Genomic DNA, 13520 nt, shown 5'->3' on the forward strand with positions numbered 1-13520 from the left:
CATTTGCTGCGGATGGTGGTGCAGAGGCGTTCCTTGGTTGGGCAAACCTCACTCAATTCCAGTTTGCTGAAGATCAAGGCGCACTCGGTCTTCCACTTCAGAACAGACTCGAATGAGCCTCCACTGCTATAGAAGGCTCTGTGTGAGGTACTGAGAGGAGCCAGAGACAGGGCCCAGGGCCTCACAGGACTGACAACTGAAGCCACCACTGCTCACCTGTTGTACTTTCGAGGGCCAGGCCTTAGATTCCTCACTATGAAATGCGAGCGCTACGGTGCCATGGAGTTACGCTTCCTACCATCCAGGACTGACACCTCTGCTACTAAACTACATACCAGTTTGAATAAAAACGCTGTTGTCAGGTGAGCGGATGTAGCTCATAGGTTGAGCATCTGGTTCCCATGTGTGAGGTTCTGGGTTCAATCCCCAGTACCTTCTAAAAAAATAAAAAACAATTATCTTTACTCTTTTTCAAGTAAAATCCTCCTTACCTGGACACACACTGGCCTGAACAAACCCTTCCCTTCTGTGGCTGGTCAGGGGCCTAGCAGGTTTCTGGCTGAGGGAGATTTACCTCTAGCCCCACCTCCAAAGAAGGTACCAAGTTAGTATTCCAGTTATGCCAGCAGGAGGATGGCTCCAGTGGTTATGAGAATAGTTCTCCATTTTTTGGTTAAGACAATATTTCTCAAATTGTGTTTGTTTTTAGTTACGGCAGCATTTCTCAATTTTATTTCCTAAGAACCCTGAAGAATACCAGGGAATAAACATATACTGCAAAAGATGGGAATAAAGCAGCCTGCCCTGAACAGCAGTTTTCTTTGAAGTCTCATTTAAAGTTTTTAAAATGCCTTGCCATCAGGCAAAACCAAAAGTCCAGGAAGATAACACTGCGTTTATCCTGATGCTTTTTACATGTCCCTGGTACACCACTGCACGCCCCTGGGGTACAAGAACTCCAGTTTTAAAAGCAGTCAGGGCATGGCCTTGTGGGCCATTCACTTTGCTACATGACAGCCCCAGCATGCAACACTCCCCCCACCAATCAGATCCAGCTATTCTGCAAACACACAGTACAGGGTCCCTGAAAAACACTGTGGAGAAATTCGTGTAGAAGTTATTACTTTCCCAACAACTGGTGGGAATACCATTTTTACAGGAAATTTACCACTATTCTCAGCTGCAGCAGCATCCTTAACCCGGGCTTTCCTTAAACATCAGTCAGATCCACCAGACAGCCTGTCGTTCAGACTTCTGCCGTTAACACCTACAGTACCTCCTTTTGGAGAGAGAGGCTGAACCCAGTACAGTTTAAACAGGCTCATACCACGTTAGAACAGCTTATGAGGAAGCTCACGACTGAAAAGGAAAACGTTAGTCTAGTGAATCCTCCTTCCCCAAGGAACCTGTTAGGTTCCTTCCACCCCTCTCGAACCTGGCTCCCGGTCACTGACCTCAGATCCCTGCAAGCAGAGCAGCTCTATGGATCCACCAGCATCTGCCACACCCAGGAGGGCGTGGCCAGCCACTGGGACATGGCACCTGAGGAGAGAACTCACATCTCAGTAAGAGCATAGGAAGCACCCAAAGCGCAGGGGAGCATTACCCATCCCAGGGATTTATTATCTAAATTCCAGCTCCACAACTGGGTTAGAACCTACAATTCTGTAGCTAAACTATTTCCCAGCTTAAAAAACTCAGAAAACTGGTATCACTTTCCAGGTGTATCCTGCCTCTAGGGCTAGAATCTTTGCCAAAGGAAATGTGCCCTGAGGCTAAATGCACCCACAAGTGCCAACAGTGGGGATTACAGCAGGAAATGAACCCAAAGCACAAATGTCTCCCATTTTGTTGAATGGTACGAACATGCCATACCGAGTGGTTTTTATTAAGGTTGTACCATTTCATATCCAGGATTGCAGGCATTTCTCTTCTCTGGACCTCAATCAGAGGTGAAGCAGAGGTCTCCCCAATGAAACTGTACAGGTAGAGACGGCCTACACGGATCTGAGGCTCACTGACATCCAGCCCACTCTACAAAAGACACAGAAGTATTCTGATTATCCTAAAAGGTACTGAAGCACCCAAGAAAAGGAGAAGGTGATCAAGGGATCAAGGAAAATGAGGAGACTTCCCAAGAATACCAAAGAGCAGAACCTGCCTGGAAACAACACATTCCCTTTCCTTGACCTGGAGAAGTGTCTCTTTCCTTGCCTGGTGACTAACAAGATGAGTGGGTAAGCTCTTCCCCACCCTGCAGAGCCTGCTCCTTCTAAAGGAGACAAGGACGAGCTATTAACCACAGGACTCCATGTGCCTGGGACCATCCTGCCTTAGGCTGTTCTCCGGTGCGCCTCACTCTCAAATGTATGCCAGTTTGGTCTTCAAGAGATAAGTTACTTCCTAAAAGAGCCCGTTTCCTCTTTTCTGTAGACCTCATCCATAAACGTAGTCATGCCTGCACGTAGACTTTCTGTTTTCAAGACGCTCCCCTGTCTAATCTACGTTCTGGCCACAGGGCCAACCTCCTCAGCTCCACTTCCTGTGTGATTCCCCTGGCTGAGTTTTTTCTTCTTCCAGCCTTCACTGATGCACAGAGAGCGAACTCAACACCCGCGGTGGGCCCTGTCTCACCGGACCCTTTACGCGCCCTCCCCTAGACCTCTCCAGCCAAAGGACATTTTGGAGGAGCTGCCCGACTTCCTCCAGCTTAAGCTACTGCTGAAATGCCAGCGGGGGAGCGCAGTCCTGGAGACCCCCGGCCGGGACCCCGCGCACCTTGCCCTCCTCCGCCCTCCGCAGCTGGTAGGTCCCGCACGCCAGCAGGCGCCTGCAGCCTTCCAGCGGGCACCACTCCACCGAGTCCGCGGTGTACTCGGTGTCCACCACCTGCAGCAGCCGGCCGCGGCCGCCCATCGCCGGTCCCTGGGTGGAGGTGAAGGACGCGGCGGATTGAGCCCCGAGCAGGACCGGGGCGCCGAGGCGCTGGGGCCGGGGCATCGACGCCAGGATGACGGCGGAGCGGTCCGGGCAGCGGCGGGGCCGGGGGCCCGCGAAAGGCGAGCGCGGACCCGCGGGGCACCGCACGGAGACCACTCAGCTCCCGCCAGGACTGCCTCCTTCCCGACTTCTTCCGGGGCGTCCGGCTGGGACATCCGGTCGCGTGGACGCCATACGCGAGGCTGGGCTCGCTCGCGCGCCCCCTGCCGACCGAAGGACCGTGAGGGCGGGGCGACGGCGGGACCGCAGGGTCGGGGGCAGCGGGGGTCGACGGCGGGACCCCAGGGTCTGGGGCAGCCGGGGGTGGTGGCGGCTGGGGCAGGCACATGAGCGAAGGGCCTGGACAGCGAGGTCGGCCTAAAAGGCGCCCACCAGGGTGGCTGCCCGGGAAGGCACGGAGAAGGTGCACGTGGGCCGCGGCGGAGTGCGAAGGGACTGCCAGCCAGGATGGCTGAGATGACGCGAGGGGCCCTGAGCGCGGTAGGGGTTCCAGAGAGGAGGGAGTGGGGCCACGGTGCAGGCGCCGGGGCGGGAAAGGGCAGGGCTCTGCGGGCCAGTTAGACTAAGATGTAAGGGAGGAGACGACAGACAGCCGCAAGGTCTGATCTGGGCGATGCTCAAGGAAACAAGTGCACCCCGCAGAACAGTTTTAAGCATCCACGCGACGGGAGGGCTGGGTCTCCGGTTCTGTGGCCAGGCCGGGGGCTAGAATACAGCCAGGGGGTTGGCAGTGCCCAAGCAGAGGCAGCAGAGAAGGCTGGTCAGAGTAATGGGGCACCACGGGGACATGTCCATCCGGTTCAGAGTGTGCTCAGGAGGCCCAGCAGGCTAGAAACACAGGTCCCCCTTTCTAACAGCTTGAGCCTTGAACCGTCAAATAGTGAAGACGACAATGGCGATAAAGACCAAGGGGTCTGGGGTCATCAAAAAGAGAATATCAGGGTGGCCATCAGTCAGGGGATAAGGGAAGCAAGCGAGAATAAAAGCAATTCATGGGTCCAGGTCCCCTTCACGGCACCCATGCCAGCGGGGCATGGCAGAGCAGGTAGGAAAGGGGAGCTGCCCACAGCACGCCAAGCTCCATGCCCTTCCACAAGCACCCACGACCACAGAAACAAGGATCAGTGAGAGGCTGTCAGCTCTGGCCCCAGCTTCAAGCAGGCTCACCAGGCTCAACGGCGACTGCCATGATTCACCTGGAAGTCCAGACTGATTCGCTCAGGAGCGCGTTCCCCTGCAGAGCCACTGAATGCTGTTGAGGCCTCTGGGCCCCTGCAATTCAGCCAGGAAGCCCGGCCGCTCCCCCTCCAATGTAATTTTCTCATGAAAAACCCCAGAACAGTTTGTCAGAATCACGAAGGTCCTTTAAAGGCTGTCCGGTGTCAGGTGCCAGCCTGACTGTGCGTCTTGGGGATGCGGGCAAAGACCTCCGTCTGGCCCCTGAACGTGGGCCACCTAAGGGCCAGCCCCATACTGACACAGTGATGGAAAGTTATGGTCACAACAATGGTGATGGCAGCACAAGACTTGAATGCACCACTCAACCAACACTTGAAAATAGCCAAAATGACTGACTTCAGGCTGTGCATGTTATAAGAATAGATTTAAATTCAAAATTTTTTAATTGAAAAAAAAACAAAAAACCCAAACCCCAACCCACCGATCACTCAGGGTTCCCGCAAATGCCCAGCCTCTGGAGACTCAGGTTGAGTCTTGCATCCCAGGAAAAGACCTGCTGCAAGTGAATCTGTGGGAAATGGGACTTTTTGAAGGGGTTATCCTCAGCTATGGTGTGGCTTGAACCAGGATGGGTCTGTTAACTGAAACCTCGTAGAGAGAAGCCACCAGAAGAGCCGAAAGTCCAAAGTCAGTGGAATCCAGCAGAGAAAGGAGAGGCCATTGCATGTGACGGGAAAGGCAACGAACTCACGGATTGCTGCCAGGCAGGACACCCCGACCCCTACCCGGGAAGGAGGCAAAAGGAAGATCCTGTGGAAGTGACGTGGGCAAATGGTGACTTCCCAACTTCAGAAGCCCCTCCGGGGACAAGAGCCAGGCCCCCTGCTCCCTGCTCCCCTACCCTCCCATTGTTTTCCCAGGAGGCCCCGGAGGACTGCAAACAAAGCTAATGGAAGCTGTCCCAGCCAGGGGAAGAAAGAACATCCTGGAATGCAGCAAGAGCTGTGAGAAGCAGCCAGTGCAGGAGGCACATGGCGGGAGCACAGGCCCACCCGGCATGGGGTGTGCAAGGGAGAGGGCAATCCGGCCAGCCAGGCTATGTTCTGGAGGAGCGGCCTCAGGGTGGTTGACCGAGACCTGAGTCGGTACCCCGGGGAGGCAGGGGCAGCCACAGCTCTGGCCAGGCGGGTCCCAAGTCCCTGCAGTGGGAAGGGACAACCACTTGGGCTCCCACTTGCCACCTGCATCACCTGGAGGAGAAGCAGCTGCCGACACCCTCCCCTCCAGCTCCAGTGCAGAAACAAGGCCCTGCTCCCTGCAGGCAGCCCTGCCAAGTTCTTCTGGGCAGAATTTCTCCCACCATGCTCCAGGCCACACAGTGCCCACCACCGGCTGGCATTTAGATCATTTCCCTCCATTACAGACTCACTCAAGGTGCCTTTGTGACCAAAGATCTGGGTACACCCTGCTCCCTCCTCAAGGCCACATGGGGTACCCAGCCCTGGCAGGTGAGCAGTGAAGGCCAGTCCACCCCAGTGGAAACCCAGGTGGACTCAGCCAGAAGCCCTGGAGGCACGTGGTGGAAGAGGAGAGCAGAGAAGGGCGAGACACCACACGATTCCACCCCTTTACTTTGCCTTTGGAAAGACGACTTCCATGCAGACCACACCCCAGGAGCTGGGGCCAAACCCAGCGCCAAGGCTAGCACCCCGCCTCGCTGCCGCTCTGCGCCCAGGGAGAAAGCTCTCACTCCACGACCGTTTTCAGACACATGGCCTGACAGGTGAGCATTTGAGGATTACAGCAAATGATTCTATTTGTATCTTCTAACCCTCCCACCACCTCCCCCCAAAAAAACTGTACATGAGTTTACAAACATATTAACATATAAATAATGAGAAACGTCCTGGCAGGAGCCTCCCCAGCTGTGTCCCTGGAAGAGAAGCACTGTGGCCGCGAGAACGCCAGGACGTGGCCAGTCCCTGTGGTGCTGCTGTGCAAGCATCATGGGCACCCTCCACGCCTCCAGGTTCAAGCCCCCGTCTGCCTCCGCGGTGCCGAGGAAGAGCCCGGAGCCAGCAGCGGGGCCTAGCTGCTGCGTCATCGCTCCGGCTCGAGCTCGTGCTGGAAGGGGCGCTTCTTTTCACGGCAGTGCTTCTTGTGGGCAGGCCAGTCCTTCTGCTGGCACTGGGAGCCGCAGTACCGGGCCACCTGGCAGCGCCCGCAGATGTTGAACTCACGGAGCTGGAAGGACACACAATACCCGTGCTTCAGGGCTGTGCCCGGGAGTGGCCAACGGGCCTCCACGTCTGAGAGCCTCCGCCTCAACACAAAGACTGATGGGAGGAGAGCACACCCCAGGGCAGCCGCCGGGGTGCGGCGGAGCACCTACCTGCTTCTCCATCGCCGTGCAGGGCGGGTAGCGACACTCGTAGTAGGTGCAGGAGCCCTCCTCCTCCTCCACCACGTCCCCGTTGGCGTTGTAGTACCGCGCCACGTTCAGGACAGGGAACTGCTCCTCCAGGGGGTCCGTGGGGAGCTGCTGGATCGCAAGCCAGTACAAGCTTTGCTCCCTTCGAGAGAAGTAGACACTGCACTCAGCAACCTGCACACTGTTTTCTCTGCTCAGATGCCCCCCGCCATACTTTCTGATGTGGCAACTTAATTTTTCTTAGGCACAACCCTACCTCATCCTCCTATCACCATATGGGGTGAAATCGTATGAGGTGAAATACTAAGTTTACTGTGCATTCCCAGCAAAACCTAAGAGCAGGGACAGCCTCGTCCACCGACAGGCACGTAACAGGCACGACACATGTCTGCCAGTACAGGGAAGGAGAGCATGCCTGTGTTGAGGGGTCCTGCCAGGCCTGTCCTCGGGCACCTGAGAGCCGTCCAAGGCCAGCCAGCCTCGCCTGCCCCCTCAGGGGTCGCTTAAGGAGCCACCCCCTGCTCCTGGCCGGTCAGCCTCCCTTCCCCTCCTCTTGGGAGCGGTCCTCAGTCCTTCCTAAAAGTGCTTGAACGCACCAGCTCTTGCTGCTAAGAACACTGGCTGCCCAGTGAGCAACCCCCACCTGGATTTCAAAACCCCCTCCAGTGCCTGAGAGCAAAGGGGCAGTTAGACCAGCCCGAGACCAGTCCGCTTGTCCACTGGGCACTGGCTTTTAGGGGACTGCACACACAAGGCATGCGCGTGCCTCAGCTGCTCTTTGCAAGGTCCTAGAGGCAGACACATCTCAGACCCAGCCAGCTCTCGAGGGCGGAAGGGAGGCAAGCGTGCCTAGTCAAGGGGTCTTTTGCCTGTGGCTGCGCAGGGCAGGGAAAGGCTGAGCAGGAAGCAGCCCAGGACCCAGGACTCCTTGCCTGAGAGAGACACGGTGATCCCATCACCAAGAGTCAGCCCAGGAGTGACCCCAGGCCAGCTCTGGATGCTAGACCCACACTCAGGCCGGCTCTCTCACCGGCTACTGGCCAGGGGAGCCAACCCAGGACAAGGGGATGGGTCACCTACTGAGGCTTAAACCTCCACCAGCAGCAAGTGGCCTGCAAGAGTGCCCTGGGCCTCCTGGGTGGCTATGGGGGAGAGCAGGTAGGGACAAGGCAGCCCCAGGCACCTTCTCCCTTTTTGCCCCAGGGAGTACCCAGTGATTACAGGGAGCACTCAGCCAAGTGGGCCTGCCCAAATCAAGTGTGCACAGCCAAGGTCCTCGGACAGACCAAGCGTGCGAGGCGCCTGGCAAAGGAGCACGGCACGCACCAGCACGGACAACCAAGGGGCTGACGCTGTGGGCTGACTCTGCCTGTGGAGCAGCCCCCACCCTCAGTTCCATGGGGGAAAGATCCTTCCCCACTCTCAGCTCTAGGGCTACAACAGGGATTCAAAGCAAGCTCACCGGGGGCCGCCCAGGACTTCCACAGATGCCCCGGGAGCAGGGCACCCTCTGCCTGCTGCAGCTGCTCCCTGGGCAGAAAGCAAGCTGTGGCAGCCACTGGCCGCCCAGCTCCTCGGGCCAAGCCAGCACAGAGGGTGCAGGTGGTGCCCAACGTTTCTCAGTTACGAGAGCCCATGCATGCCCTGTCTTCGCTTCATTCAAACTCAGCTTAATTTCAGCAACTTGCAACCAAAAGTCCAGGATAACAACCTCCAAACCGGTAAGAACTCTCAGCAACTCTTACAAAAGGACAGCTTCACTCAAGAACAGAGTGAGTGAATTTCAGGGTCAAAACTCAAATGTTAGAGCAGAAGAAAGTCCAGAGACACACCCAGAGCCCACCCCTCGGAGCCCAGTACCCGGCAGCACACACAACACAGGGCTGCAGCCCTGGCCCCCGAGCTGAGGTCGACCCCACACCCACACTCAGTTATGAAGAGTGCCACTGTCTTGCCTCTGCCATGCTCAGATTCTCGAGGGACGCCCCGAGGGTGTGGCTCTGCAAGGGTTCCATCCACGGCACTGATGGCCAGTGAGACCACAGAATCCACCCACGTGCCAACGCCACGCGCAGCGCAGTACTACCAGCACGTGCCCCTGGCAACAGGGGCAACTGCCCGGGGATGGTCAGGACCCTGGTGGGCGGGGGCTCCTCCCACGGGGGAGGTCTGCAGCACCCTGAGCGGAGTGCTGTGCTGTGCTGCTGGGGCCGTGGGGGCCAGGCCAGGCAGAGCCCGAGTCACCCAGACCACATCACTCCCCAGGGGCCACGGCCCCAGCCAGCTGACTGGTGACAGCACAACAGGGAGAAGCCTGCACGCCAGGGGGACCCGGGCAGCTCCTGCTTGGATGGCGAAGACAGCCAAGATCCCCAGGTAGAAACGTGGGCTCTGAAGTCACGAGCCGGGGAGGCCACGGCCCGTGCCGCGCAGCGAGCACCCACCGTTGCTTGCTGGAGGTCTCCTCGGCTTTGGGCCACCAGCCCCACGGCACCAGCTGCAGGTTGTCCAGGCGATTGTCCACGGTCACCGCGTTGAGGTGCACCACCTGGAAGCCGGGCGCGATGCCGCCCCGGTGCCGCTCCCTAGGAAACAGGACAGCATCTGGCTGCCGCTCTCGTCCTCACAGTGCCACCTGGTCAAATGTGAGCGTCCGGCCAGAAGGAAAACCAGCCACGAGACCTCAGCTGGCTCCTCATCAAAGCAAGGGGCCCCTAACAGGACAGAGGACCAGACCCCTGACGAGGCCCTGGACTAAGGAGCTGCCCTGCAGAGGGCCAAGGATGGGACCCAGGCAGGTGACCTGGAGACAGCTGGCCCTCCAAGTGGTCCCCAACATTCCAGAACCCCACCTGCCCTCCCCCACATCCCACCAAAGGCTCAGTGTGAGCCCAGCAGAGGGCCAGGCCTCCCAGCCCCAGAGGAGGCCGTGTCAGGAGCAAGTGCTGCACAGCAGGTCCACTTGGTGTGTGAAGACTTAAGGACCCCTAAGTAATGTAATATGCAAATCAGCCATTCCCCTTGGGGTTAACAGCAAAGATCCAAAACCGCCCAACACTCGAAGGTGAGGCCAGTGAGACACACAGTGCCCTCCACCACGCCACTCCGCACACAGGACTCGCATGGCCAAGGCAGCCGCTCGAAAAGACCCACCACAGCAGCTCATGAAGCAGCCGTCCTGATCCCCGTCCTCGGTTTTTGTCAAAGGCATAAGCAAAGATTTTAGCACCATTTCCATCTGCATCTACTTCCATTCGGGCCTGAAATGGAACAAGGGAAAGTTGTGTTTAAAAAGTTTCTTAATTCTCAGCAACATTTCTAATTCCTCCTAGAAATACCGAGTGAAACAAATAAACTAGAGGAACCAAAGCCAGCACAGCCCCTGGGGCCCTGGGGCCCCCCAGGGTGGCTGTCTGCCCTGGCAGTCGGGCCACAGGCCATGGGAGTCCCCACACAGGCACCAGGAAACCATGTTCTGACAACTACTCTTTCTTCCACTTGGGCAAGAAATGCCCATCAACAATTCTGTAAAATACCATGGACACAAAGTGAAACAAGTTTTTCTAACCCTAAAAAAGCTCACAGCCTAGTGAGAAAGATAAATCCCCAGATGGAACAATTACTGTAAAAAGTGTCAAGGGTTGAGATAAAACATGGCAGAGAAACATGAAGAGGGAACGCTTTGAAAAGTAGAAGTCTGTCGAGGAGGAGGCACCCGAGGAGAGAGGAAAGGCTCACGCAGGCAGGGTGATGTGATATGGTCAGACAGCGGAGGTGCTCATGGCAAACAGACTGGCAGCACCAGAGGGGAGACGGCTGGGTACATGGCAGCGTCCTGCTAAAACAGGGCCTCTAATGGATTTCATAGACATTTCATCACAAAAACGGCAAAATTTGCTTTGTTTTTCAAGAAGAGAGATCAGCAAGCAGAATGGAAGTGGGGAAAGACCACATCAGAGGCTGAAGGGAGAGCCATGGGGAGCTCCCACGGCAACGTCGGCCGGTAGAAACCAGGGCTCTGGACACAGGAGCTCCCGACACACTCTGTACGCGGTCTCTCACTCTGGTAGCATGAGGAAGATGCACTCCTCCACGACCCTCCCAGGTTCTTGTGATCCAAACAAAAACAGGCCAGAAAGGGCCAGGCTGTCCTTACCTCAAAAGAGTAGCTCTCCACCAGCGGGATGTCCTGCTCATCTATCAGTGTATACTTGGTCTGGAAATTAACCAGAGGTTTCAAACCGTTACATTGGGGAACAGCACGAAGCACACTGGAATCACAGCCATGGACAGAAGGAGCTGCAGTTTCTCTGAAGGAGGTAACTAAATCCCCTTCGCTGACAGGCCCACGGCCCGCTCACCTTGGCATGGGGCAGGCTTTGGTCTATCCAGAGGAGCAGGTGTCAGGCTTAGATTCCACCCACCTGGGACTCAGCATGCACAGTGACAGAACGAGGCTGAGCTCTCACCTGAATCTAGGCAGGGATGGCAGTTTCATTGGAGTAGACAGGAGCGTGATTGAGGAACATCAGGATGTTTCAATCACTGTTTACTAATTAGGCTGGGTGCTAAGTACACAGGTGTTCAAGGAACCATTCTCTAACCTTTTTTTGTCTGCCTGAAATGTTCCAAAGAAGTTTTAAGTGACAAGATTAGTTAGTCACTGAGTTGGAAGGTGTCTGAGTCTCCTGGGAACCCAGGCTCCCCTCTCCAGAAAGCCACATCCCGAACAGCCCCTGCCGGAGCTCTTACAGAAAGAGAAGAAACGGCCACAAAGATGACCGTCTAACTCTTGGAGGGTCTGTACTGCTAGCTGATCTGAAACTGTTTACCCTCACTTGCCTGCATTCCGCCTCTGCTCCTCTCTCCCACAAGAAACTTCTGCCACTGGTGGCGGGAACGGGGTTTCCACCCAGGGTAAGGTCAAGTGGCTGGTGCGTGGCCCTGGCCAGCCCCTGGAAACAGCCAAGCCTCACTGCTCACAGGTGCCAAAGAGGCCCCAGCCTCAAACACACCGAGAGTGGAGGACAGGTAGAAGGAACAAGAAAGCCCAAGAGGGGGAGAGAAGCAAAGGGAGACCCTGGCACTAGGACCCCAACTTCCTTGTCCCTGCTGCGGAGAAGCCTGCGGATGGTCTGCCAAAAGTGGCCAACACCTGGCAGCGTGAAAACGAGCCCCTGAGCGCCACTACTCCCCGGGAGACCCAGAACTCTGCCTCCAGTCCACAGCGGATCCGTTTTAACAGGTATTGGGGTCGCACCGCCTCGGAAAGGGTGCTCCGGCCGACCCTTGCGGCCGCAGGTGCAGCCCGAAAGCACTCTAGGCCCCAGCTCGCAGTCACACCTGGACGGAGCCAGGTGAACGGGGGCCCGGGCGCAGGGCGCTCGCTCGGAGGGCGGCCCGTGCGTCCCCGCACCCGGCTAGGGACTGGCCCGCGGCGACCATCGCTGGGGGCAGAGCCGGCAACTGCCGCGCACCAGCCCGCGGGCCGGGCCAGGAGCAGCAGCCAGGTGCGCTCGGGAGCCCGGGCGAGGCGCCTGCGGCCCAGGCGGAGCCCGGAGCCCGCCGCCCGCCGCCGCCCGCTCACCTTCCCGGCCACCCGGCCGAGCCGCACGATGCCCAACTTGAAGTCGGTCATGGCCGGGCCTGCGCTCGCCCGCAGCGCCGCTCCCCCGGGAGGCACCGGGGCCCGGGCCGGGACGAGGCCGCGCCGCGCCTGGCCGGGATCCGGGCCGGGGTCGGGCCGGCCCCGGACGCGACGAGGCTGGGCCGGGCTCAGGCCGCCGCCGCCGCCGCGCGCCCGCCGGACCTGCCACGCGCCGCCGCCGCCGCCGCGCGCACCACCGCGAGCCGAGGGGCGGGGCGCCGCCGACACACCCCCGCCCGCGGCCGCCGGCCAATCGCAGGGCGCGCACTGCGCCGACCGGTGCGCGCCGACACGCGGCCGCCAATAGGAGGCGGGCGAGCGCGCCGGCGCGCTGAGGGCTGGGCGAGCGCGGGGGAGGGACGCGGCGGAGGGGCGGCGCCTGCGCGGCTGGCCCGGCGCGGGCATCGGATTCGCGGGAAGCTCTGGGAGGCGGCGGCGGCGGCGGCTCGGCCGCCCCGCCGGCTCCAGGCCTGCACCCCCGCCGCCGTCCTCCGGTGACCGCGCCGCCCGTCCAGCCGCGAAGGAGGCGCAGAGGCGGCGGCTGCCGGCCCCCCGGAGACCCGAGAAGGACTTCCGCTGGGAGGGCCCGACGCTTTTTGGGGCCGGTCCTAGGGCGGCCGTGTGGACTCAGGGCAAGGGGAGGCTGTGGGCCGAGGTGTGGCCCTCCCAAGAAGCGGAGAGGCACGTGGTCCCCTGGATATGGGGAGGTGGAGGAAGGTGTCGGGGTGACCCCGAGCCTTGGCCGGCATGCTGGGAGGCGCGTAGAGGGTCCCCCTGGAAAGAAAGGGCCCCAGCGGCTGCTCACCTGAGCCCGGCCACACAGCTGCCCCCGCGTCTCCCTGCCCGTCTGCTCTCGCTCGCAGTGGCCAAGTCAGGACCCCCATCGCGGCCTGGGGGCTTCTCCCAGACAGCCCATACTCAGGCTACGCCAACCTGTTCTGAGTCTCAAGCGCCTTCACTGTGAGCTGGGCTGATGCTCGAGGACGGAGAATTTCTGCTGGGGACAGAAAGAGTCCTGTGACCAAGTCTTCCCAGAAACAGGAATTCCAGGGAACATACTGGGCTACATATCCCAGCAGGAAAGCTGAGCCCACTCAGGGAGTGGAGCCTTGGTGGGCATGCGTCAGGGCCAGAAGCACAGCAGACTGAGACAGGCTGGCGACCTCTGTCCATCGCCACTTGGAGGGAGACCCCCAGGCAATGCGTCAGGAGAGACTCCCTAGAACTTCCTTTCTGGCTTGCTGAGTTCTGTTGCGGAGACAA

General features: G+C 58.8%; 2 protein-coding genes across 4 annotated transcripts in view; both read right to left on the minus strand.

Annotated features, from left to right (window-relative positions):
* Positions 1 to 3133, minus strand: part of DPH7 (diphthamide biosynthesis 7) — a 39510-nt gene extending 36377 nt beyond the window's left edge. For all 3 annotated transcript variants that reach the window (XM_012520224.4, XM_058302803.2, XM_058302804.2), the window contains exons 1-3: positions 2779 to 3133; positions 1901 to 2034; positions 1455 to 1542 (exon numbers count right to left, since the gene is read on the minus strand). In XM_012520224.4, the coding sequence (XP_012375678.1) occupies positions 1455 to 1542; positions 1901 to 2034; positions 2779 to 3000 (444 nt within the window). In that variant the 5' untranslated portion in view covers positions 3001 to 3133. The remainder of the gene's footprint in view (positions 1 to 1454; positions 1543 to 1900; positions 2035 to 2778) is intronic.
* Positions 3134 to 5792: 2659 nt separating this feature from the next.
* ZMYND19 (zinc finger MYND-type containing 19) lies at positions 5793 to 12384 on the minus strand. The gene is made up of 6 exons (XM_004479987.5): positions 12198 to 12384; positions 10767 to 10826; positions 9764 to 9870; positions 9055 to 9195; positions 6572 to 6752; positions 5793 to 6423 (listed from the first exon to the last, which is right to left on the minus strand). The coding sequence occupies exons 1-6, from the start codon at positions 12246 to 12248 to the stop codon at positions 6280 to 6282; spliced, it is 684 nt and encodes a 227-aa protein (XP_004480044.1). The 5' UTR covers positions 12249 to 12384; the 3' UTR covers positions 5793 to 6279.
* Positions 12385 to 13520: the final 1136 nt, after the last annotated feature.

The sequence above is a fragment of the Dasypus novemcinctus genome, chromosome 8 (genome assembly GCF_030445035.2).
Source record: "Dasypus novemcinctus isolate mDasNov1 chromosome 8, mDasNov1.1.hap2, whole genome shotgun sequence".
NCBI classification, from domain to species: Eukaryota; Metazoa; Chordata; class Mammalia; order Cingulata; family Dasypodidae; genus Dasypus; species Dasypus novemcinctus.